Below are 27,935 nucleotides of genomic sequence, written 5' to 3' on the forward strand. Positions count from 1 at the left end.
GTATTATTTTACTGTTGAATTTTCAATAAAAACTAACTGAAAATAAATCATATCCCCTCTCAAGCCTCTCTTCTCCAGAAAGAATAAGTTCAGTGCTCGCAACCTTTCCTCATAACTAATATCCTCCAGACCCTTTATTAGCTTTGTTACCCTTCTTTGTACTCACTCCATTTCCAGCACATTCTTCCTGAGGGCCTGTGCCCAGAACTGGACAGCATACTCCAGATGCAGCTGGACCAGAGTCTTGTAGAGTGGGAGAGTTACCACTTTATCTCTGGAGTTAATCCCCTTTTTAATGCATGCCAATATTCTGTTTGCTTTGTTAGCAGCAACTTGACATTGCATTTTCTTGTGTACTGTAGCAATAGAGACAATAGCCTGTCAATTGAACTGTCAATTAAATGCAACAATACCCCTATTGTATAAAACAGCATTTGTTTGAGAAATCTACTCAAGCCAAAAACTGACAATATCTCTATGACCAACCACTATTGTATAATGTTATGTCCCATGTATCGTAAGTCTGATTAATAAAAAAAAAAAAAATCATCTTGTAACAAATGCAACACAATGCCATTGCTGAGCCTATCATCTACTAGGACTCCCAGGTCCTTTTCCATATTTAATTCCCCCCAGTGAGTAGATTGCATTCATATTTTTGCCACCCAAATGCATTATTTTACGTTTTCCCTCATTAAACCTCATTTGCCATGTAGTTGCCCACTCCATTAATTTGTTCAGATCTACTTGCAGGGTTTCCACATCCCACGGAGAAGTTATTGCCCTGCTTAGCTTAGTATCATCCACAAATACAGAGATTGAGCTGTTCACCCCATCCTCTGGGTCGTTTATGAATAAATTAAATAGGATTGGTCCCAGGACAGAACCCTGGGGGACCCCACTTTCCACCCCTGACCATTCTGAGTACTCCCCATTTATCACCACCCTATGGTCCATGCCAACTGACCTTCCTTTGTACAGTAAACATTTATACATTGTGTCAAATGCTTTTGCATAATCCAGATACACCACGTCTACAAACCATCCTTTATCTAGATAGGAGCTCACCTCCTCATAGAAGGTTAATAGATTGGTTTGGCAGGAACGATTCCTCATGAGTCCATGCTGATTACTGCTAATGATACTGTTTTCATTGTATCTTGTATATAGTCCCTTATCCCCTCCAAGAGCTTGCATACTATTGATGTTAGGCTAACTGGTCTGTAATTCCCAGGGATGTATTTTGGCCCTTTTTTAAATATTGGTGCTACATTGGCTTTTCTCCAATCAGCTGGTACCATTCCGGTCAGTAGACTGTCAGTAAAAATTAGGAACAATGGTCTCACAATGACTTGACTGAGTTCCCCAAGGATCCTCTGGTGCAAGCCACCTGGTCCTGGTGACTTATTAATGTTAAATTTTTTCAAGTATATTTCTAATTCTGTCCTCTGTTAGCTATGAGGGTGCTTCCTGTGATGTGTCATGAGGATAAACACAGCAGGTTTGGTTACTGGAGCCCCTCGATTCCCTCGTGAAGACTGAGGAGAAGAATAAATTCAATACCTTCGCCATCTCACCATCCTTTGTAACAAGATTCCCTTCCTCATTCTTTATGGGGCCAATATGGTCTGTCCTCCCTCTTTTACTGTTTATATACTTAACCACTTCCCACCTGGCCTATAGCAGAATGACAGCCGGGCGGTGGTTCAGTGTCCAAGGGACACGGCCAACACAGATTTTCCCCAGTGCGCGCCCGCGGGGAACAGGTAAACAGGAGGACGTCCAGGGACGCCCTCCCGGCAATTAAGCGCTGCACCGTAGACATCTTTTGGCTATAGCGCTGGCGTGGAGTGGTTAAAGTGGTTATGATGAATTTTTTCATCTGACACCCTAACCTGTGTGTTGTCATACGGCATCCGGATGCTTCTTTTTAATTGTTATATGTAGTGTTTTGTGTCTGTGTGTATGTGTGATGATTCATTACAATAGTAATTTGGCCATTTCTATGAAGTTGTCTTCTTCTCTGACACTGGCCCATGATTGTGCCAAATCTGTTTTAAACTAATATAATACATTTGATACTCTAATATGATTGATTACTGTTGCCATAAGTAACTCTTTCCTGGTGCTCTACACCGGACTTTTGTTTGTGACATATGCTTTTTAGTTACGGTAACAGCACTCCACACTGTTAATGGTCTGAGTGACCACATCATTTGCTAAATATGTGCTAAGCCTGCCTTTTTGTTTGTTTATGCATTAATTGTAAAGTGCCTATGCACCTAAGCGCGTAAACAAACGCCCTGCATTCTTTAGTAAGAAAACCCCCAAAAATCTGCTTTTATGGTCAGGAATTTATGCCTCATACGCGCAAATGCATACAAATGTGCGCAAATGTCCATTTACATATTGTGCAGAGCGAGAGCGCGGAATTGCGCAACTGCATATATGCGAAAATACACACAAATACATATAAAAAAAGTTTGAAAAGTAGATGCTCAAACAGGTGTATCATGTGCCTTATGGCTATAAGCAATCATAATGTGTAAAAAAAAAAAAAAGTAGTACAATGTTACTATGGTAACATCATATTGCTCTGCTCAGTGTGTCACCAGTGTCCTTGATCACCGCCACCCCAGTTATATGATGACACTGTACTGCACTGGTGACAGTATGTAAAAAAAAAAAACAAATTGTGAACATTTTTTTTTTTTAATTCCTTCATTTTCCAAATAATGACAGAAAAATTGCTTTAAAAAACTCGCCAGGCCTCTTACTAAATACCTTGGACTGTCTATTTTCCAAAAATTGGGGGGGTATTTGTACTGTCTTGGCATTTTCGGGCCTCAAGAAATGATAGGCCATCAGTACATCCGGATTGATCATTTTTAAGATATATACCATAGTTTGTGAACTCTAGAACTTTCACACAGACTAATATACTGTATACTGATTTGGGTTATTTTGACCAAAAAATGTAGCAGAATACACTTTGACCTAAATTTTATTTGTTTATTTAGCAAAAAATAAAAAACCCAGGGGTGATTAACCGATTGCCGCCCACCGTCCGTCTTATGATGGCCAAGCTGTGCGGCTCTCATTCTGGGAGGGCGTCATATGATGGCCCTCCGTTTAAACAGGGAATGCGCACGATCGTGGGCACGCATCCCTGTTCCTTCATTGGCGGCGTGTCACGTGATCGCCCGTGATGAATTCACGGCCGATCACAGGTGGTACCGCCCCACTTTGCACGGCGCTGCGCGTGCACGTCGGTGACGGAGTGTTCCCAGGAACACCGCTTGTCACCGACGCTGGTAAACAGCCTCTGGCTGGCGGCTGTTTACCACGTGATCGGCTGTGATCCTTTCACAGCCGATCATTAAAAATCTAAATACAGGGGTTATAGAGACTTTACCGGGTTCTCCTCCTCACACACCGATCGAGTGTGAGAAGGAGATTGCGGTAACATCTCGTTACCGCTTACAGTGTACACCAATCACACTGTATTTGCCCTCCCCCAATAAAGAGGACCTGTCACCACCCATCAAAGTAACTGTCACAGTCCATCTTAGTACCCGAGTACCCGTCACAGTCCATATGAGTACCTGTCACCGCCCTTCAGAGTACCAGAGTACCTATCTGTAGCCCATCAGAGTACCTGAGTACCTGTCACCAGCCCATCAGAGTAACCGCGTACCTGTCACCAGCCCATCAGAGTACATGAGTACCTGTCTGCAGCTGATCAAGTTACCCGAGTATCTGTCTCCAGCCCATCAGAGTACTCGAGTACCTATTTGCAGCCCATTCCTCATAGAATATACGTTGGGGTGTTTGCTTTCCAAAATGGGGTAATTTTTTGGGTGATTCCATTGTCCTGGTGCTCAAGGACCTTCAAAAGTGTAATAGGTAGGCATGAAATGAGATGTGTAATTTGTGCTCCTAGAACGCCTAGAACACTACTTCAATGTTGGGCCTCTCTATGTGGCCAGGCTATGTAAAAATCTCACACATGTGGTATCGCCATACTAAGGAAGAGTAGCAGAATGTATTTTGGGGTATAATTTGTTGTATGCATATGCTGTGTGTGAGAAATAACCTAATAATTTGACAATTTTGTAAAAAAAAAAATCATTTTGCAAAGAATTGTGGGGAAAAAAATACAACTTAAAAAAACTCATCATGCTACTTAATACCTTGGAATGTCTACTTTCTAAAAAGGGGTCATTTGGGGGGTGACTTGTTAGTGTCTCAAAAAATGAGATTCACCTGATGTACTGAGGACCTGATCAGATGTGATCAATTTTCAGTGATTTGCACCATAGTTTGTAGACTCTATAACTTTCACAAAGACCAAATAATATACACTAATTTGGGTTATTTTTACCAAAGATATGTAGCAGTATAAATTTTGGCCAAAATTTATGAAGAAAAATTACTAATTAGCAAAATTTCATGACAGAAACAAAGAAAAGGGCATTTTTTTCACAACATTTATAGTCTTTTTTTATTTAGAGCACAAAAAATAAAAAACCCACTAGTGATTAAATACCACCAAAAGAAAGCTCTATTTATGTGAAAAAAAGGACGCAAGTTTCATATGGGTACAGTGTTGCATGACTGAGTAATTGTTATTCAAACTGTGAGAGCGCTGAAAGCTGAAAATTGATCTGGGCAGGAAGAGGGTGTAAGTGCACTGTATTGAGGTGGTTAAATACCACCAACAAAAAAGCTCTAATTTTGTGAATAAAATAAAAAAAAATTAGTTTGGGTACAGTGCTGCATGTCCTTCTGAAAGCTGAAAATTGGCCTAGGCAGGAAGGGGGTAAAAGTGCCCAGTAATGAAGTGGTTAACTGCTTGCCGACTGTATACAGTACATATATGGCGGCAAGGCGGCTCTCCTGTGCAAAATCACGTACCGCCGATCGTTTGGGAGAGGAGCAGAACAGCAGGCAGATCACCATTCTGTCAGATGGGAAGGTAGTGATCTCCTGTGTTTCTGCTAAGCAGGAACACGGATCTTTGCCTTCCCACAATACAAGCACCTCCCCCACACTTAGCAAGCCTTCCATAGGAACACATTTAACCCTTTCATCTCCCCTGATGTTAACCCCTTCCCTGCCAGTGTCATTAGTACAGTGACCGTGCATATTTTTAGCACTGTATTAGTGTCATTGGTACCCAAAAAGTGTCACTTAGTGTTCGATTTGTCCGCTGCAAAGGTGCAGTCCAGCTATAAGTCGCTGATCGCCTCCATTACTAGTAAAAAAAAAAATTCCATTAGTATATCCTATAGTTTGTAGATGCTATAACTTTTGCACAAACCAATCAATATACACTTATTGGGATTTTTTTTAACTAAAAATATGTAGCAGAATGCATATTGGCCTAAATTGTTGAAGAAATTCCATTTTCATTTTTTTTGCTAGCATTTTTACGCTTCGTTTTTTTTTTTTTTTTTTTTTTTTTAGACTATTCTCTCCATTATTTCTAGAGTTTATCTCCTAATTCCTATCTATCTAGTGCATTTATTTTTGGCCTGGCTTTTGGAATACTGCATTTAGACCCTGCTGGACTGGGCATTGTGGGGATAGCCTGGCATGGGGTTCTGAATGGGTGCCTTCCAGACTGTGTTCTGTTATGTTAGCCACAGAGCATTTTATGTCCAGAGCACTGGCTCACTTAGTGAGTAGGCCAATCAACCAAAGCTACCTCTTTTATATAGATTGCTGGTTGCCTTCATTCCCTGCCCCCTCCCATTTTGCAACACACTTAACCCACCTTGGTGTCATCTCCCCCACTTCTGCCTCTGCTTGCAAGAGGCAAGTAGAACCTTAAACATTAATCTACTCCTTCTGCCCGCCTACAGTTACTTTGGTCACCTATGACCATCTGACCCTGCCGGCTACCAGCTAACATGTATTATTCTAGACACACAAGTTCTGGGTTGCCCCCCAGATCACTTTTTACACACAGCTGCTGGACTGCTTGCAGTGAAGTCTGAAGTCATGTTTCTTTCTAGTTGTCCTTGGATGAAATGAGTAGGGTGGAGTTTTTTGTATGCTCACATTTGACATCAAATTTGCTGCTTGTCACACAGGTAGTGGCCCTAGTATGTATGTTTTTTCTTTTTCATACATCACGGGACACAGAGCCACAGTATTTACTGAATGGGTTATATAGCCACAACTAGATGATGGACACTGGCACACCCTAGACAGGAAGTTTAGCCCCCTATATAACCCCTCCCCTTACTGGGAGTACCTCAGTTTTTTTGCCAGTGTCTAAGGTGTTGGTCATGAGTAAAGATGTGCTGTCCTGAGCTCTGCTGGAGAAATCTTTGCTTGGGCAGGCCATGCAACCGGATCCATTCAAAGTGCCTTTTCCAGGCCGAATTGAATGGTACCCGGGCCTCGTGTCCGAAAAAACAAGTTTTTGCCTGTAATACCTCTCTTTTTAGAGAGCTGGACCCCGGGATCCAGTATTTGTTTTTTTCAGCCATATTTTCCTGGCGGGGTGTTTTACAGGCCCAGGAGTGTGGCTCCCCCCATAACAAGGGGCCCCGGTTCCTGAAGGTTTTTTAACGGAGCCCACTTTGAGCGGTGAAGATTGGGTCTGTTACCACAGAACCCTGCAGCCGTATAAGGTAAGGGAGAATCCTAAGGAATTTTTCTAATTCTTGTGGGTTTTCTCCTTTAAGTAAAATGTTGCTATGCCTAAAGTCGCCATCGGGGGCTGTCAAGAGCACATACCTGATTCCATGCTTGTCAGTCTCGTCTCTGTGTAAAAAGCCGCATGCTTTCTCTGAGCCCATGCTCCAGGTAGGATGTGGGAAGGTTTTTTTTTTTCTTTTCAGGAATGTCCCCCCACAGCTTCCTTCAGGCTAGAGGCCATGTGTTAGTCGGCGCTATGCCCCGCCACTGCCGCCATTACGGCGGCTCTTCATCCACTGGCCATCCTCTCTCCTCCGCCCCAGCCTCCCCTCCATGTGTGATTCGATCGGGGAGCCCTCGGCTTGCGTGGGAAAAGCAATCTTTTTTTGAAAAAGACAAGGGGGCGGAGCATTAGAGCAACGTCAACGTGGTTTAACGCCCACAACGCGGGCTATACAAGGCTATAAATGTGCACTCTTTTTCAGGTGCACACAGCTCAAGGAGGGGCACAGAGCAGATGGGTGGCTTGTGAGTGTGGGTGACACAGGCCTTCCCAGGCAACATACATTTACTTAGCATCAGACTGAGCCTTGATAGCAGTGGCAGTTGCTGGACTATGTTGCTCAGCAGTGGGTGCATTTCTGGTAGTACTTTTGCATTTGTGTTAAGCACTATGGGCAGAAGGGGAGGTACAAATACCCCGAAAAATTGGGGCTCAAAGGGATCTCCCTCAGGCTCAGAGGACCCCCCCCCCCCGCAACGCCTTCTCCCCCTGAAAGACCTAGGGAGGCTGGTCAGAGTGAGCCATCGGGGTCAGGGGCTGCAACTGCTTCTGGCATTTCAGCCCCTGTATATATTACTCAGGAGGTTTGGTCACCACAGTCAACTACCTGGAATACCTAGGTTGGGTCCTCAACCTAGAGAAGTCTTCTTTAAAACCAGTAAGAAGACTAGAGTACTTGGGTCTGGTTATAGATTCAACCCAGAAGAGGGTGTTTTTTCCACAGGCAAAAATCAGCGGCATAAAGGAGCTGGTTCAGGTAGTCAGGGCAGATAAGGGTCCATCTATTCGCTTTTGAATGAGGTTGTTGGGAAAGATGGTGGCTTCATTCCAAGTGGTTCCCTATGCTCAGTTTCATTCAAGACTGTGGCAAAACAGTATCCTGTCTGCCTGGAACAAGAAAGTCCAGGCGTTAGATTTTCCGATGCGCTTGTCGCCAATAGTGCGTCAGAGCCTCAGTTGGTGGCTGGTATCCGAGAATCTGCAGAAAGGGAAATCCTTTTTACCAGTTACCTGAAAGGTGGCAGCAACAGATGCCAGCCTTTTGGGTTGGGGAGCAGTTCTGGAAGAGACGACTGTCCAAGGGAAATGGTCCAAAACCGAGAGGACCTTACCCATCAACATTCTAGAAATTCATGTGGCGTACCTAGCCCTAAAGGCCTGGTCATTCAGATTGCAGGGTTGTCCTTTCAGGATCCAATCCGACAATGCCACAGCAGTGGCTTATATCAGTCACCAAGGGGGCACCAGGAGTCGTGCAGCCCAGGGAGAGGTAAACCAGATCCTAATCTGGGCAGAAAAGCATGTGCCGTGCATATCGGCAATCTTCATTCCAGGGGTAAAGAACTGGCAGGCGGACTAATTAAGTTGCCAGCAGTTGTTCCCAGGGGGAATGGTCTCTTCACCCTGACATCTTCCTGGCTATATGCCAAAGATGGGGGATCCCGGACGTAGATCTGTTTGCGTTCAGGTTCAACAACAAGATCGACAACTTTGTGTCAGGAACAAGGGATCCACTTGCATGCGGGACAGATGCGTTGGTGACTCAGTGGGATCAGTTCTCACTGATTTATGCATTCCCTCCTATTCTGCTGCTACCACAACTTCTTTGCAGGATCAAGCAGGAAAAGAAGTCTGTGCTTCTGGTGGCCCCAGCGTGGCCCAGAAGATCTTGGTATGCAGAAATAGTAAAGTTGGCGGTAGGGCCCCCATGGACCCTACCACCACATCCAGACCTGCTATCGCAGGGACCAGTGTTCTATCCTACCTTACAAATGCTAAATTTAATGGTTTGGCTATTGAAACCCACATTCTGAAGAATCGTGGGCTTTCAGGCTCAGTAATTTCTACCTTGATTAATGCAAGGAAGCCAGCTTCCAGAGTAATTTATTATAGAGTCTAGAAGGCATATGTCTTCTGGTGTGAATCCAGGGGTTGGCATCCCAGAAAGTATGTCATAGGGAGAATCCTTGCTTTTCTGCAAATGGGGCTAGAGATTAAGCTGGCCTTGAGTACTATCAAGGGCCAGGTCTCGGCCTTGTCGATATTGTTTCAACATCTACTTGCTTCGCATTCTTTGGTCCGAAGCTTTATACAGGGGGTAACGCGGCTTGGTCCACCGTTTAGAGCTCCTCTGAACCCTTGGGACTTGAATTTAGTTCTGTTGGCATTACAGAAACAGCCTTTTGAGCCGATACAACATATTCCCTTGGTCCTTTTGACAAGGAAGCTAATTTTTCTGGTAGCCATTTCTTCTTGCATCAGAATTGGCAGCTCTTTCTTGTAAAGTGCCATATTTAGGTATTTATAAGGGTATTTATAAGGGTAGAGTAGTATTGCGTCCTCATCCTAGCTTTCTACTGAAGGTGGTTTCAGGTTTTCATCTAAACCGGGATATTGTTCTGCCTTTATTTTTTCCAGAACCCTGTTCTATGGAAAAAAGTCACTTCATTTTCTGGATGTAGTGAGAGCGGTCAAAACCTATTTGGAAGCGACTGCTCAGATTCGCAAAACAGATGTTTTGTGTTGCCTGAAGGTCCTAAAAAAGGACAGTCAGCGTCGAAATCTACTATTGCTAAGTGGATTTGACAGGTAATTGTTCAAGCTTATGGTTTGAAAGGAAAGTTCCACCTTTTCAAATCAAAGCAAACTCCACCAGGGCTGTTAGTGCTTCATGGGCAGTGCATCACCAGGCCTCAATGGCTCAATTCTGCGAGGCCGCAACTTGGCCTTCAGTCCATACATTCACCAGATTTTCTATCAGATGGATGTGAGAAGGCATGAGGATATCGCCTTTGGACACAGTGTGCTGCAGAAAGCGGTATAAGGTCCTCAGGTCTGATTGCACCCTACTTTTGTTTGTGTCTCCCTCCCCTCAGATAGCATTGCTCTGGGACATCCCATTCAGTAAATACTGTGGCTCTGTGTCCCGTGATGTATGAAAAAGAAAATAGGATTTCTATAACAGCTTACCTGTAAAATCCTTTTTTTCGAGTACATCACGAGACACAGAGGTCCCTCCCCTCTTCTAATGCACATATATTGCTTTGCTACAAAACTGAGGTACTCTCAGTAAGGGGAGGGGTTATATAGGGGGCTAAACTTCCTGTCTAGGGTGTGCCAATGTCCATTACCTAGTGGTGCCTATATAACCCATTCAGTAAATACCATGGCTCTGTGTCCCGTGATGTACTCAAAGAAAAGGATTTTACAAGTAAGCTGTTATAAAAATCCTATTTTTTGTTTTTTTATATATACAAACATTTTTTGCTATACAATCAAAAATATTGGTGGATTGCCTCTGTTGGAGCTTTTTTCTTTCTGTTGATGGCCAAATATGACATTGGGAACAGATGATGTGACTGCAATCCATTCATTAATCGTATATGTGGATCGTACTATACTCAAGCTTGACCTGTAGACTTTGAGCTTCAGCCTTTTGGCAAGCCTTAAATTTGATTGTGGTAGCGGTGGTGCACTAGGGGCATTCATTATAATCTAGAATTGCTTTGGAAAAGTGATATAGTTGCATACTGTGGATTTTTTTGTTAATTGTGGTAGAGGATTTGGTAGAGCCAAGATCACTGGTGGGGGACCCCAGAAGACGAAGTTCAGGACTGATCTGTGTAATATCATTGCACAGAGCTGGTGAGTATACAATTTTGTTAATTTAATTTAAAAAAAAAAAAAGCCCCCATTCACACCGGTGCATCACTGAAATTGCGCTACTTCAGCGTGATTTCAAAGCCACACATCAGTGTGATTTGCACTGCCAGTTTCATTGCGACTTCATACAACAGAAGACTATGCAAGTCACAATGAAATCGGCAAAAAGTAGTGCTGGAACCTTTTTCAAGGTCGCTGCGACATGAGTCGTGGCAATTTGAATGGCTCTATTGCTGACAATGGGGTCTTGGAACTGTCAAATAGCATGACAAATCACACAGGGGCTTAGTAGCACTTTAACTAGCGCTGCAGTTTTATACAGGTCAGCATAGGGAGTAATACCGTATATCGGTCTTTCTAGTAGCTGATTTATTTATTTTTGGAATGTATGCTTTATTTTATTTTTTTATTTGGTTCCTAGCACAGATATTAGGTTATTGTTAGTAGGAGAGGTTAACGTGAACTTGCCTATAGTTTTTTCTGCTGGTGTCCAGTATTCCTGTAAGTGGCAGTATAACTACGGAGCCATTCAAATCACACACATAGGTTGGACTTGATGGACTTGTGTTTTTTTTCAACCTCACCTACTATGTAACCCAGAGGGTAGACTATGCGACCCTCAATGGACTCCAAGAAAAGGATTTTCTGTGGAGTATAAGAGGCCTATTTTTGTCTACCTGGCTTATGGCTCATGTACACAGGACAGCTGAAAACCTTTTCTGAATGCTGGAAACTTGACAGCTGGGAACCAATGGTGAAAATGTGAAACACAACCATGCTGTCTTGTACAAATAGTGGTAGCTGCCAGCACACCAGATAATCTGTGAATAAGTGAACAAATAGAATAATATAGTGCAGCACTAATGAAGATTAAATGAACTATAAAGCTATCCCAATAGAAAATTGATATGGTATAAAAATGTGCAAATCGTGAGTACACAACAATATAAGATTACACAACAGTAGTGATAGAGTTGCATGAACCAACACTGTTAGTGCATATAAAGTGCATATAGTCCATATATGACAATAATTAAGGTGATTGTGAATCTGTGTGAACTGGTTGTCTGTAGATAATCCACCACCATGAGGAAAGAGGCTTACCAGACAGATTGAACCCAACTAGGCGTATGCCTAACGAGTCAACCGAGCTTTTGGTGTAACACACCCGAGGAGGTATGGCAACCACGACTTCCAATATAAAACCAGATCTGGTAGGGATCCGTGACAATATTGACATCAGTGGATATCCACCATAGATATAGTTACCGGAATTTGTGAGCGGTTCCTCTCAATATGACGTATGGCAAAAGGAGAAAAGATTGGGCCACATAGTGTGATTCCGTTTTAAATGTAAAACATTTATTGAAAAATGATAAATGGTCACTCACATTTGAGAAGATAATAAAAGCATATGGATAAAATCAAAGTAACACAGTGGCATCAGCAGAGCCCGTCCCGACGTTTCGTCCTAATAAGGCATCCTCTGGAGGATGTTTCGTCCTAATAAGGCATCCTCTGGTGGATGCCTTATTAGGACAAAACGTTGGGACGGGCTCTGCTGATGCCACTGCGTTACTTTGATTCTATCCGTATGCTTTTATTATCTTCTCAAATGTGAGTGACCATTTATCATTTTTCAATAGAACAAAAAAACGCGTTCGAAAAATACCGTGCGAGATAGAAAGTTGCAACGACCACCATTGTATTTTCTAGGGTCTTTGCTAAAAAAACATATATAATGTTTTGGGGTTCTATGTAATATTCTAGCAAATAAATAATGATTTTTACATGTAGGAGAGAAATGTCAGAATTGGCCTGGGTGCTCCAGAACGCCTGAAGGTGCTCTCTGCATGTTGGGCCTCTGTATGTGGCCACACAAAGTCTCACACACGCGGTATCGCCATACTCTGGAGTAATAGCAGAATGTGTTTTGGGGAGTCATTTGTGGTATGCATATGCTGTGTGTGAGAAATAACCTGCTAATATGACAATTTTGTGAAAAATAAAAATAAAATCTTGATTTTGCAAAGAATTGTGGGACAAAAATGACAACTTCAAAAAACTCACCATGCATCTTTCTAAATACTTTGGAATGTCTTCTTTCCATAAAGGGGTCATTTGGGGGGTATTTATACTTTTCTGGCATGTTAGGGTCTCAAGAAATTAGATAGGCCGTCAGTACTTCAGGTGTGATCAATTTTCAGATATTGGCACCATAGCTTTTGGACTCTAACTTTTACAAAGACCAAATAATATACACCGATTTGGGTTATTTTTACCAAAGATATGTAGCGGTATAAATTTTGGCCAAAATATATAAAGAAAAATTACTAATTTGCAAAATTTTATAACAGAAACAAAGAAAAATGCATTTTTTTACATAATTTTCAGTCTTTTTTCTCAGCGCAAAAAATAAAGAACCCAGCATTGATTAAATACCACCAAAAGAAAGCTCTATTTGTGTGAAAAAAAAGGACAAAAATTTCATATAGGTACAGTGTTGCTCGACTGAGTAATTGTCATTCAAAACGTGAGAGCACTGAAAGCTGAAAATTGGTCTGGTTATTAAGGGGGTTTAAGTGCTCAGTGGTCAAGTGGTTAAACAAACCTGTGTACACGTACACGTACACGTACACATAAGATAACATTGGATGAGTTCAAGGGCAGCTGAAAACATCCGTTTACCAGCAGCGGTGTACATGGGGCCTTAGACTGTGCAACTCTGCCATTGGCCAGGGCAAGTTTTGGGAGATGGGCAGTGGTTGATACCCACAAGCTTCTTCCACTACATTACTCCCAGCTTTTGAACGTACGTTACTTGTGCTGCTCTTTCTTGTGGTTGTTTTTGACAATGTGAGAGTAAGACACCTTTCACACTGGAGGCGTTTTTCAGGAGCTTTAGCGCTAAAAATAACGCCTGTAAAGCGCCTGAAAATGGCCTCCCCTGCAGTACCAGTGTGAAAGCCCGAGTGCTTTCACACTGGAGCTGTGCACTGGCAGGATGTTAAAAAAAAAGTCCAGCAAGCAGCATCTTTGGGGCTCTTTAGAAGCAGTGTATACACCGCTCCTAAAGCACCCCTGCCCATTTGCGGGTGCTTTCAACCACTCCAACCACTACTTTTATTGCTGTCACAAGCAATGTAAACATCCCTTGTGACAGTAATATGTGGTGACAGGTACTCTTTATGGAGGGATGGGGGGTCTAAAAGACCCCCCATCCCTCCTTTACACTTCAAAGTATTCAGATCGCCAAAAACGGCGATTCTGAATACTGTGTACTTTTTTAAATTCTGCGCCATTGGCAGCCGAGTAAACGGGAAGTGACGTCGTGACGTTGCTTCCGCGTTTACAACAAGAAGGCTGGAATGAAGCCGCTCGCAGCTTCGTTCCAGTCCGCCCCCAGCCGCCGAAGGCAGCCGAACGGACACCGGGCCTCCCGATCGCACGGGAGGCCCGGTAACAGCGGCGGGAGGCGGCGGGAGGGGGGGATGTCCCCTCCCGCTCCTCCAGTATAACAGCCGAGCGGCTTTTAGCCGCATCGGTTGTTATACACGGGTAGCCAATCGCCCGCTGTAAACAACGGTACCGGGATGATGCCTGCAGCTGCGGGCATCATCCCGGTATAACCCCGGAAAGCCGAGTACGCATATATGCGTACGGTCGGCGGGAAGGGGATAAACGACCCTGTATACATGTACATAAGATAACATAGAGGAGAGTTCAGGGGAAGTTGAAAAAAAAGCCCAACTGCTTCTAAACGTCCGTTTACCAGCAGCAGTGTACATGAAGCCTAAAGCTAATGCTTTGTACTACAAAGTACTACTTTTTAATTTTTTTTTTTCTTTTTTGTAACTTCTCAGGCACCAGATGGAGAGTCTCAACCCATGACTGAGGTGGATGTTATGGTTTCAACACAACACATAAAAGTATTAACTGCAAATACACAGGTTAGATTTTATATGCCATTTTTGCTTTGATTAGTAGTAATAAAATATGTAGTGGATAATGCTTGTAAGGCTTTATGTAATTTGTACAATTTTTATTGTTGCAACTTTAGGAAGCCTTGATGGACCATCCGTTACAGACCATTTCCTACACAGCTGACATTGGTAATATTGTGGTTATTATGGCACACAGAAAATTACCTCGTAGCTCAAACAAGCCTTCCGGCCATAAAAAACCACATAGGATTATATGTCATGTCTTTCAGTCTGTGGATGTAAGTGATAGTAACATTTCTTGCCAGTCTTCATTTTAATATCTTAATAAAAAAAAAAAAAAGACATATTTTTTTAAATTTCCCTTTGATTCTGCACTAATCGGCCACTTTATTAGGTACACCTGTTCAATTGCTTGGTAACACAATTTGCTAATCATCCAATCACATGACAGCAACTCTAAATATATTTAGGCATCTAGACATGGTAAAGACGACTTGATGAAGTTCAAACTGAGCATCAGAATGAGGAAGAAAGGGGATTTAAGTGACTTTGAATGTGGCATGGTTGTTGGTGCCAGACGGACTGGTCTAAATAATTTAAAAACTGCTGATCTACTGGGATTTTCACGCACTAAGGTTTACAGTCTGAAAAAGAAATTATCCAGTGAGAGTGGCAATTATGTGGGCGAAAATGCCTTGTTGATGTCAGGTTAGAGGCGAATGGGTAGACAATTAGAAATAATAGAAAGGCAACATTAATTTAAATAACCACTTCTTACAACTAAGGTATGCAGAATACCATCTCTGTACACACAACACATTGAACCTTGAAGCAGATGGGCTACACCAGCAGAAGACCATACTGGGTGCCACTCCTGTCAACTAAGAACAGGAAACCGAGGCTCACCAAAATTGGACAATAGAAGATTGGAAAAACATTACCTGGTCTGACGAGTCTTGATTTTAGCTGAGACATGCAGATGGTAGGGTCAGAATTTGGCGTGGTGGTGTAATGGTGTGGGGGATATTTTCTTGGCACACTTTGAGCCCCTTCGTACCAATTGAGCATTATTTTAAACGTTGTGACCTATTGTTGCTGACCATGTCCATCCCTTTATGACTACAGTGTACCCATCTGCCGATGGCTACTTCAGCAGGATAATGCACCATGTCACCAAGCTCAAATCATCTTAAACTGGTTTCTTGAACAGTGAACTGCAGTGGCCTCCACAGTCACCAGATCTCAATCCAATAAAGAGCGCCTTTAGGATGTGGTTGAACGGGAGATTTGCATCATGGATGTGCAGCCGACAAATGTTTCCAACACCTTGTTGAATCTATGCCACAAAGAATTAATGCAGTTCTGAAGGCAAAACCCGGTACTAGCAAGGTGTACCTAATAAAGTGGCCGGTGAGTGTATCTTAGCTTATGCATGCATTACTGTTTTTTTGCATACAAAGGAAAACATATTTTTTTTATAGTGTTTTTTAGGGCTTGGGGGAATCGGTGCCTAGACAAACTGCGTGAGTTTCATTTTTTGTGTTCGCTGGTAGCCTCCCCATACTAGCACTGTTTATTGGATTGATCTAGATTTTAATAATTTGCGGTTTTCTCTAATTAGTACATATTTTCCTTTGTTACTTTATGATTCAGTCTTCTTGGAGTGTTATTTCATTTAAAAACAGAGTACAAATTATGGTTGTTTTGTTATTTTTTGACAGTTAAATTTTACTATTCCTAATTAGGCACAACTCATTGCTCAGGCCATTGGACAGGCCTTTGCGTCGGCATACCAAAATTTTCTCCATTCTAAAGGTGTACAACCTGAGCAAACTGAGAAAACACAGATGACTGAACTGTACAATGCAGATCTTGCCCACTTTACCAAGCAAGACAACTGTAAAGAGGTAGGAATGCATATAGAGTCTAGGGTTTTGGGCAATGGTTCCCTCCCGAAGAGATGATCTCTTGTTTTACTAGAATGTTAAAGATCAGACTTTGGAGCTACTGTTATAAAATGTATCTTGTAAACAAAAATAAAAGACTTTATTTACAATTAATGTTACACCAGACATGAGACTATCTTTAGGGCACTTTCACACTGGGGTTGCCCTAGCGGTGCTTTACCGTCGTTTTGGCGGCTAGCGGGGTGCTTTTAACCCTCCCTAGTGGCCAAAGAAAGGGTTAAAACCGCCCGTGGTGCAGCGCCGCCGAAGCACTTTGCAGGCACTTCGGGAGCGCTGCCTATTAATTTCAATGTGCAGGGCGTTTTGAGAGCGGTGCATACACCGCTCCCAAACCGCCCCAAAGATGCTGCTTGCAGGACTTTTCAGAACTTCCCGCAATTGCACCGCCACAGTGTGAAAGCACTCTGGTTTACTAAAACTGGAGAGTGCAAAATCTGGTGCTGCTCTGAATGAAAACCACAGTCAGCTTCCAGTTTTTTGTTTGTTTTTTTTTTTTTGGTCAAAGTTTAGTTTTTCTGCATACCACCACACATGTATAGTGTGAACAGGGCATAAAGAAAATCATGTTTTTTTTTCTCAGATGAAAATGGTGTGAACAAGAAAAGGGTATTTGTTATGTGTCAGATTAACTTTTTCTCTTTATAACATGACACAGGGTATTTACATGTCCTTTATGATAGGGCTATGCTGCCACTTTCTGGTGAACAAAAAGTTGGGAAATCCCCTCCAAACCAAGCATAGCTTTAATTTTTATTTGTCTTAGGTAATGGTCATGCCTGTTTAGTCTGTGCACTCGATACTGATATTTTCTTTCTAGGTTTTTTTTTTTTTTTTTTTCTCTCCTTATGAAGTTAGTAGGGAATGTAGTGTATTATGAGAGTAATTTTATATATTTGTCTGTCTGTCTCTCTCTCAGGCCATATGTTAGGGGCTGACCTATTGACACATAGTTGGCCAGCTACATTTTACACATCAAAAGGGCAACATAACTGAAATTATATTAATTTTATTCAAGAGGCAGATTCCTCACCTCCGTGCCCAACCAGTGGCCAGGGGCCACATGTGGCTTGTGGAGTGCTCTGATGTGGCCCGTGACCTCCTGCTCTGGGATGGCTGCTTGGAAAACCCAGAACGCGGGTTGCTGACCCGCCATCCCAGAGCATCAGGGTTGTGAACGAAGCCGGCGGTAGAGGAAGAAAGCGGCTGCGAGTCACATAAGCCGATGCTTCCTGTATAGCACCGCCTCCTGTCACAGGTGGAGTAATACCAAATGCACTCTGCCTGGGACAGCAAGAGCTGGCGATACCGAAATAGAAGACTGTTATTAACCACTTCCCGACCGCCCACCGCACATATACTGTTCCAGGGCGGTCCGGCTGCACGAAATGATGTACCTGTACGTTGTCCGTGCATTAGATACAGCAGGCGTGTGCCACGGGAACTCGCCCACGGGTCCGCGATCACGGTGAAGAGAGGCAGAACGGGGATCTGCCTATGTAAACAAGGTTGGGGTGAGCAGAGGCAGAACGGAGATCTGCCTATGTGCACAAGGTTGGGGTGAGCAGAGGGAAATTGGACAAGGTGAGGGGGGTGTCAGGAGGTGCACAAGATGAGGGGGTGGATGGGAAAGGTGCAGAGGGGGGAAGCAGGAGTTGCAAAAGATGGGGTCGGGTAAAAGAGGACAAGGTTGAGGGTGCACAAGGGAGGACATGGTTAGACTGTGCAAGGTAAAAGGGTGGGAGGAGCACAGGCAGCTTTCCCTCAGGTTTTGTGGCCAATTTGTTTGCTCCAGGGGGGCCCGCCAGTCCAGCCAATGTCAGCTAACCCTAGGTTCACGTCCATGCGTTTGTGCGGGCACGAAAGCCCATTCATTTCAATGGACTGCTTTGCCTCTGATTCCCACAGTAAGAGAGAAAACGCGGCCTGCAGAGAAATCGCATAGTCATTTTGACCATGTGATTTCCCTGTTTCTCCTGCACCTGCACATGCGCTGTGTTTTCACTGCGGGTGGTTGCGGGTGCTGGAATTGCTGCGATATCTGCAGCCAAATGCATAGGTGTGAACTTAACCAATGTGAGACCCAACAATAACAGCTGTATAATCATAAGGCCCCCCTGCGTTCTCCCTTTGCCCCCAAACTTAGTACATTTAAAACTCTAATAGCAGTGAGGGATAGACAGAGACTGGAGACTATCGCTCACTTATTATGATTTTAAATGTACTAAGTTCTTAGGGATCCTAAGCAGGTTAATGGGCAAAAGCTGAGAGGCATAACTGTGTGTAAACCTGTGTCCTGCATCTGTAAAGATACACATCAGGGCTACATAAGAGAAGGTTTTGTTTTTGAAAATAAAGCTTTATTAGTTTAAAAGGAAACAAAAGCTGGCTCCTAACTTTTTTAGCTGGCTCCTGGATTCAAAGCAAATTTTGTCAAGCCCTGTTTTAATTCTGTGTGCTGTCTTGACCACCTGATCCCTACATGACAGTAGCGGTGTTAAGCGGACCAGAAAATTCTGGTGCTAATATCAGGTCCAATGTCTTTCTCCTCACTCCTCTCGCACGCTAATCCCACTGTATCACAGGGGTGTGTGCACAGGCGCAGTGGTGAATTTTGACGACATCGAGGCGGAGCTTCTTGCCAGCTGCCATCATGGAGTTTTCCATGCACACTCCAGGCCAGCACTCCTAGGACACAGATGGTATAAGGGCACAGCAAGTATTGCCACAAAATGTACACACAATATTACTGGTACAAAATAGCTGGGACCTCACTGGGGTACAGCCTATTTCTGTTGAGGGTATATTACAGTATATGTTCTTACACCTGTAAGTCCCAGCTAGGTCTGGACTGCTTTTATAGCTGGCGGATATCCCTTGTCTCCATTTTTCTTGTCTTTCCACTATCTCTGGGACACTTTCCTCTGGCTCCTTTGTGTCAAGGGAGGAATTAAACTCTATTGCTGGTCTGCAGCAGCAGCTTTTCAGAACATTCCGCAACATCCTGTAATTGAGGGCGTTTTGATTTGCCCTGCAGCATTGGTAGGTGCAGCTGGAAGGCCTTCCTGTAAGGGTTGTAAGACACCACGATAATGGCATACATAAATCATCAAGGAGGTACCAGAAATTGGGCTGCTCAGGAGAAAATCTCATCATGTCGCCACCTTCCACATCCCTGGTGTGGAAAATTGGCAGGTGGATTTTCTCAGGAGTCAACAACTGTTTTGGAGGGGGGGGGGCTCCTCGCCCAGAGGTGTATGCGGAACTCTGCAAAAGGTATGGAACTCCAGATGTGGATCTTCTGACATCCAGGTTCAGTGCGAAGCCATGGGGTTGGTTCTCCTTAATTTACTCTGTTCTGCCTCTACAGCTTTTATCTTGTCGGCTTCACGCCATGCTGCATATGCGACCCGCTAGCACGGTGGTATCTACATCATCCTATGTGCATATCTGGAAAATGGGATCACCCTCTTGTATGACACCGCTCCCTGCTTCCAATTTGTGGAATTGGGCTTTATAATCTGTAATATTTTGATTATTTTTGGACAAATTTTTCTTCAGTCCTTTACACAGGCTCTCGATCTATTTGAGTCCTATTATCTTTATACTAGTGATGATACACATATGCGAGCGAATCTTCATTGTTCTTCATCTTTTACATTTATGAATATAATCTTGGACACACATCTTTGACTGGATTCTCCCATGTCAGGCATAGTGAATTGCTGATATTGGCTTTTTGATCAGCCTACAAGTTATCGGATTTTGTCAGTTTTGCAAACTGTATCCTTAAGACGCCCTCTCTTTCATTGTGGGCCTTGATCCACTAACTTGCGCGTTGTCTGCCTAGAATGGTTGTATATTGTCCAATGTGGTGTTATTTATATTAATGTTATCATGCATGTGGTTTTAAATACTTAGTCTGCTTGTCTTCAGGAAACTGTTTGTGGGCTTTCTTGTGCATCATCTTTAGAAGAAGCTTCCTTCTGGGACGGCAGCCATGCAGACCAATTCAATGCTGTGTGCGGCATATAGTCTGAGCACTCACAGGCTGACCCCCTACCCCTTCAACCTCTGCAGCAATGCTGCCAGCATTCATTCAACTATTTCCCAAAGACAACCTTTGGATATGACGCTGAGCACGTGCACTCAACTTTGGTCGGCCATGGCGAAGCCTGTTTTGAGTGGAACCTACCCTGTTAAACCGCTGTATGGTCTTGGCAACAGTGCTGCAGCTCAGTTTCAGGGGCTTGGCAATCTTCCTTATAGCCTAGGCCATGGGTCGGCAACCCGTGGCCCGCCCCCACTAAATCTCCGGCCCGTCAGTGCCCCTGATTGATTCACGGGCACCCAGCCTGCGGACAAGTGATTGGATGTTTAATACTGTTATCTGCAAAAGTGTCTGTTATATGATAAAACTGCAGCTATATACCTCATTAAGAGCGCCACTCTGCGCTCAAATTACTCTCTGCCTCTCTCCTCCCCTCCTGACTGACATCATTCTCGGCCCTGCCCACTGAATTGTCAGATGAGAAGAGATGCGGCAAGTCATCTGAGCGCAGATTGGCGCTCTTAATTAGGTATATAGCTGCAGTTTTATCATATAAAAGACACTTTTGCAGATAGCAGTATTAAACACAGTGAATAATAGGAATATTCAGGGCCATCTTTAATATTGTTTGGACCACGTCCACAGCCACCTCTGTGCCCCCCAGTCCACATCTACCACTGTACCCCCCCAGTCCACATCCACCACTGTACCCCCCAGTCCACATCCACCACTGTACCCCCCCAGTCCACAGCCACCACTGTACCCCCCAGTCCACATCCACCGCTGTACCCCCCCAGTCCACATCCACCGCTGTACCCCCCAGTCCACAGCCACCGCAGAAACCTTGGGATATATAACTCTGAGTTCACTTGTGGAATGGTCAGAGTATGTTCTGAAAAGGGTGACATCAGAGCAATTTGTCGGGTACAAAAATGCTGACCCCCCAGAAAGAGTCACCTTCCAATGCGGGGAATATTGATCTTGCTATTGTATTATCTTACCTAAAGTCTAATTACCTGTAGATAATAATGACATAATATACATTTTTGATCATCAACAATGTACTGCTTTGTATTGAAACATTTGCTATAAGAAAAGAAGGAAGGTATGCTTACATAGCATATTTGATGACATATACCTAGGAGGCACATTCCATGATGGAAAGCACTGCAAAGGTTTGAACTATATTTTTGGAAATTGACACTCACGTTTGCCAGTCTAGTTGAAAAATAATAAAGGAATTTAGGATAAAAATAATATATGAAACATCCCTCAATACTGTATATTTATGAAATTTACTAATTCTGCATCTCATATTTATGTATTTATTTAATTACCTCCTAATGGACAGTTGGTACTGAGTTCTATAAATGCAAAGAATCCAAAACTTTAAGATGCTATTAAGGTCGTGCTTGATCACAGACTCTGCCAGCAAACAGACATTGGATAAATACAAATGTTGTTCCCCATAAATATTGTTCCCTAATATGCACAAATGTACCAACAAAGGTTACCGATGCTCCAATATGGAAAAAAATATTTTTGTTACCTGGCTGCAGTGTCAAGAGGTGATGTGGCTCCTAGAGGGCCCCATGGACTGTGTATTGCCACATGGGTCTGTTTATATTCCCCACAAATATAAATAGAAGTCTTTTGTGGTATTTGTGGATAAGGCTCTTTATCTTCTCAGATGGTAAAGCTGCCCATTCCTCTTGGCAAAAAGCCTTCAGTTCCTGTAAATTCTTGGGCTGTCTTGCATGAACTGCATGTTTTGAGATCTCCCCAGAGTGGCTCAATGATATTGAGGTCAGGAGACTGAGATGGCCACTTCAGAACCTTCACTTTATTCTGCTGTAGCCAATGATAGGTCAACTTGGCCCTGTGTTTTGGATCATTGTCATGTTGGAATGACAAAGTATGTCCCATGCGCAGGTTCCTGGCTGATGAATGCAAATGTTCCTCCAGTATTTTTTGATAACATACTGCATTCATCTTGCCATCAATTTTGACCAAATTTCCTGTGCCTTTGTAGCTCACACATCCCTAAAACATCAGCAATCCACCTCCGTCGTTTCAGGAATGGTGTACCTTTCATCATAGGCCTTGTTGACTCCTCTCCAAAGGTAGTGTTTTATGACTTTGTGCCAAAACGTTTAAGGCTTGTCTTTGTGCTGTTTGGCGTATTGTAAGTGGGATACTTTGTGGCATTTGCGTAAGTAGTGGCTTTTTTCTGGCGACTCGACCATGCAGCCCATCTTTCTTCAAGTGCCTTCTTTCTGTGCATCTTGAAACAGCCACACCACATTTTTTCAGAGAGTCCTGTATTTCACCTGAAGTTATTTGTGGGTTTTTCTTTGCATCTCGAACAATTTTCCTGGCAGTTGTGGCTGAAATTTTAGTTGGTCCACCTGACCGTGGTTTGGTTTCAACAGAACCCTAATTTTCCACTTTTTGATTAGAGTTTGAACACTGCTGATTGGCCTTCTCAATTCCTTGGATATCTTTTTATATCCCTTTCCTGCTTTATACACAGTTCAACTACCTTTTCCCGCAGATCCTTTGACAATCATTTTGCTTTCCCCATGACTCAGAATCCAGAAATGTCAGTGCAGCACTGGATTAAAGATGCAAGGGTCTGTCAGGAGACCAGAAACTCATTGACCTTTTATACACACACACCAATGACAAGCAAACAGATCACAGCCATTCAAACCCCCTTTTGTCAACTTGTTATCAGGCCAAAATCACCAGGGTATGTAAACTTTTGATCAGGGTCATTTGGGTAGTTTCTGTTGACACATGGAAGAATATCGTGGGCCACATCTGGCATTTCTTCAATCTGAAGTCGACTGGTGAGTGGTATTGAGTACAATCAAGGGTCAGATTTTGACCTTGGCAGTCCATTTTCAGAGACCCATTGCTTTACATTCCTTGGTGTGTGCCTTTTTACAAGGGGTAACATGTATTGTTCTACCTGCAAGGCCTCTGGTGACTCAGTAGGATCATAACCTGGTACTTTTTGTGTTTATAGAAATATCCATTTCAATCTGGGCTATTCCCTTAGTCTTTCCAACTCTGAAGGTTATTTTTGCCATTACTGCAACTCAGAGTTTTATCATGACAAGATGGTCTTTTGGCCTCTGTCTTCTCTGTCTAAAGTGGTTTTCTCATTCTTTCTTGACCAGGATATTGTGCTGTCATCTTTCTGTCCTAAGCCTCAGATGCTAGGGGACAGGGCTCTTCTTTTATCGGCCATGGTTGGTGCAGTTCAAATTTACCGAAGGTGAATGCTGCATATCGTCGGTCTGACTCCTTTGTGCTTCTTGAAGGAGCTCCTAAAGGTTCACGCATCTTCGACATTTGCTATTTCTAATTGGATCTGTCGGCTCATTTCTCAGGGTTATGGTCTGAATGGCAACGTTCTACCATTCTCAGGTGATGACTCATTGTACCAGAACTTTTGGTGTTTTCTAGATTTTTCAGCATCGGGATTTGGTAGCTCAAGTTTGTAAAGTTATTTAGTTGATCTGGTGAGGTGGACCCCTAGGTAGAATACGCTTCGATCTGCCCATGCAAGTGGATACTGAAGCTGTAGTAAGTTTTTTTTAGTGGCGTCTAGTTTAAGGTCTAGTATTTGTGATTTATTTGTATTTAATCGATAGTACGACACTTTACTAAACCAGTCTAGAGTTTTTTAGACTTGCTAGAGAGGAGGTTGGGTTTGTGAGAATCAGGAGCACATTGTCCGCAAAGAAACTGATTTTGTGTGTAGATTTGCCTACATGTAGACCAGAAATTTGAGGGTTTGCAAGTATATGCTCCGCCAAGGGTTCCATCAGTAAGTTGAAGATGAGTGGTGACAGAGGGCACCCTTGGCGGGTACCGTCCATGATGTTGAATGAGTGGGAGAGCATGTCTGCTGAGTAGACATGAGCCAATGGTGTGGAGTAAAGTGCCATAATAGCCCTGTATATATGATCTTTGAAGCCAAATTTTTGGAGAACTTTTTGTAGGTAATTCCAGTGTACCCTATCGAACGCCTTCTCTGCATCTAAAGAGAGCAGCAGAGAAGGTGTTCCTGGATTCTGCATGGTGGATTAGGTTTATCATCCGTCTGGTTGCGTCAGGAGCTTGTCTCCCTTTGGTAAATCCTGACTGATCCAGATAGATGAGATCTGGCATTATATCTAGTAGGCGTCTAGCAATGGTTTTGGCATAGAGTTTAACATCCAAGTTTAGCAAGGATATAGGGCGAAAAGTTTGGGGAGAGGTAGGTTCCTTTCCTGGTTTCGGAAGAGTTATAATTCTAGCAGTTAAGGATTCTCTAGGGAAACTAGAAGAGGAGGCAGCGGAGTTGAACAGTTGGTTTAAGTGAGGTTTCAGCATAAGTTTTGTAGTATTCTCCCGTCAGCCCATCGGGGCGCGGTGCTTTCCCTAGGGGCAGAGGGCTATTGATAGAGCCTGAAACTGTGAGGGAGAAAGGTGAGTAGTGACAGTAGGCCCGGCCGAGCATATATCAAGTATACTCATGGATTCTTAGGTCCTTGAGAGCGACGGGTCGTGGAGGATCTACGTTGCGTCAAGGGTGGATCTGTTGCCTTAAGAGGTTCCAGGATGATGCCCCAGTCATGCAGTAGTTGAATGCCTTTATGTAGCACGCTGACAGTGTGCTTGGTGCCATTCTTGGCAATGAGAAGTGTAGCAGGATAACTCCATTTTTATTGGATACTGTGGTTTTGAAGCCCTTTCGTGATGGGGTTAAGGTTTCTCCAGAGCTGCAGTGTATATTTTGAGAGATCTGGAAAAATCTGGATTCTCTCGTATGGACGGGGAAAGGGTGCCTTGGACCTAGCTTCTGACATCATTCTTTCCTTGATATGGAAGAAATGTACTCGCATGAGCACATCTCTTGGGACAGAAGCAGCTAGATGAGAAGGTTTAACGATTCTGTGAATCCTGTCGATGATGATGTCTCTGGGTGATGTGTTAGGTAGGATAGTGTGTATGAGGTCCCTTGCATATTTAGGTAGATCTGTTGAGGGGACTGACTCTGGGACCCCTCGCAGCTTGACGTTATTGCGTCTCAAGCGGTCTTCTAAGTCGGCCAGCTTCGCCCGCATCCATTTTTGTTCATCTCTGACTTACTCATATGTGTCGATGAGGTTGTTTACTGCAGTGGTGCACTCAGTCATGCCTGACTCAATTTTAGTGACCCTTCCTTCCATATGCTGCATGTTAGTGGAGATTTTATGGAATAAAGAGGACAGGTCTGACGTTAGCGATGACTGTAATGACATGAGCATGTCTTTAAGTGTAGTGTCAATCACTGGTTGCCCTGAGGTGGAGAAAGATGCCATTTAGCTGTGCAGGGCCTGATTGGAGCTGAGTGGGTTGAAGGCCTGGGTCTCGAGTAGCGGTATTGGCGGCTGCGGGTGAGGAGCATCCATCCGCATCTGGGCTTTGGCGGGGCTGCTCGTAAGGGGATCTGTCCCTGGATCAAGTGTAGGGGAAGGAGGATGCGGTGAGAAGCCTATTTCATCTTGGGATTCGTCAGGTAGGTCTGTGTAGGCTTCTCGCGGCGCGACTAGGCCAGGCCACCGCCATCTTGTGGATTACTGACCTTGTCCTCTGGAGGAAACATGAAAGACGTTAGTTTCCGCAACTTAAAGTCTCCCATCCTCTTGCGAGACATTGGCGCTGGGGAATGCAATGGAGTGGAGGTGGCCCGTTTATGTGGCTTCTGGCGGGCCTGTGGCGTTCCGGTGTTCTCCCTCACAGCGGAGCTACAAGGCTAAGCTTCCATCTTCAGCGCCGGCTAGACACGCCCTAGCGGGATGGTTTTAACCCCCGCTAGTGGCCGTACAAAGGGTTTAGAGCACCGCTTATTGATTTCAATGGGTAGGGGTGTTTTAGGAGTGGTGTATACACTGCTCCTAAAGTGCCTCGAAGCTGCTTGCAGGACTCTTTTTGACGTCTTGCCAGCGCATTCGTGTGATGGTACAAATATATAAATATTAGAAAGTTCTATAGTTCTAATAGTTTCTATTATTTATATATTTGTACCATCTCATTATGTGACAGGGACCAGTAAGGTCATAGGCAATGCAGATGATACCTTCAACATTTTTGTACCCCACTATGATATATGGTGGACTCTGTAACTGATGCCACTATTAATGTGTATTCCTATTTGTATGTATATGGAAACTATGTGTGTAATTTTGTTATTTACGGAATATTAAATATCTCAATCTCCACCATTGTATTCGTTTCAACCACGTGCATCGTTCAAAGTCCCACCTTCTTGCTCCTAACTTTAACAATATTATTGTCAGGGATGGAGGCACATGACCTTACCAGGCCATGGCCTCATTTAAAGTCCCAATGTTTCCCCTCCCCATTTTCCCCAATTTTTACCTGTTTGACAGGGGCATGTAATTTCAATTTTTTCAATAATTTTTAACAGCAGGGCCCGTTCCTGCGCCCAACAAGTATAAATGTAAGGGGTTACAGTGTTCAGGCACCACTTGGGATGGGCGAACGGTTTGAGCCGAGCATAAGTTTGGCCTGAACATCGCCCATTCAGGTACTCACCTAACACCCAAACTTTTCTGGGAACTTACTGGGATGTTCGCCAGCCGAGCGCATAGACAGTAGGCTGTTAAGGCTTCCCCCGTTGAGCTAAATTTAAAAAAAATATTATTGTACAAAAAATAATGTAAATGAAAAAAAAATTGGGGAAAAATTGGCATGGGGGGGGCACAATTTTGGGTCTGGTATGGATATTAACTACTTCCCTATGAGCGCATTGCAAAATGATGCCGGCAGGAACACTCAATCCCTTCTGCAGCCCATCAGCGTACCAGAGTACCTATCTACAGCCCATGCCTCATAGAGTATACATTGGGGTGTTTTCTTTCCAAAATGGGGTAATTTTGTGGGTAATTCCACTGTTCTGGTGCTCCAGGACCTTCAAAAGGTAGGAATAAAATTAGATGTGTAATTTATGCTCCTAGAACACCTGATAGTGCTCCCTGCATTTTGGGCCTCTATGTGGCCAGGCTGTGAAAAAGACTCACACGTGGTATGGCCACACTGAGTCAGGAGGAGTAGCAGAATGTATTTTGGGGTGTAATTTGGAAGTATGCATATGCTGTGTGTGAGAAATTGCTTATGACAATTTTGTGTGGGGTAAAAAAAAAGTCTTAATTTTCCCAATAATTGTGGGAAAAAATGACAACTTCAAAAAACTCACTCACTTACTAAATACCTTGGACTGTCTACTTTCCAAAAAGGGGTCATTTGGGGGTATTTGTACTGTCCTGGTGTTTCATGACCTCAGGAAATGAGATAGGCCGTCGGTACATCAGGTGTGATCA

The 27,935-nt window shown here is 43.5% G+C and overlaps 1 protein-coding gene across 2 annotated transcripts in view; it reads left to right on the forward strand.

The window, feature by feature from the left end:
* APBA3 (amyloid beta precursor protein binding family A member 3) overlaps positions 1-27,935 on the forward strand; it is a 214,656-nt gene that overhangs the window by 131,782 nt on the left and 54,939 nt on the right. The window contains exons 4-6 of one of the 2 annotated variants that reach the window (XM_073594276.1): positions 14,461-14,547; positions 14,658-14,819; positions 16,287-16,448. In XM_073594276.1, the coding sequence (XP_073450377.1) occupies positions 14,461-14,547; positions 14,658-14,819; positions 16,287-16,448 (411 nt within the window). The remainder of the gene's footprint in view (positions 1-14,460; positions 14,548-14,657; positions 14,820-16,286; positions 16,449-27,935) is intronic. The other variant, XM_073594283.1, reaches the window with a different exon arrangement.

The sequence above is a fragment of the Aquarana catesbeiana genome, linkage group LG01, assembly GCF_042186555.1.
Source record: "Aquarana catesbeiana isolate 2022-GZ linkage group LG01, ASM4218655v1, whole genome shotgun sequence".
Classification (NCBI taxonomy): Eukaryota; Metazoa; Chordata; class Amphibia; order Anura; family Ranidae; genus Aquarana; species Aquarana catesbeiana.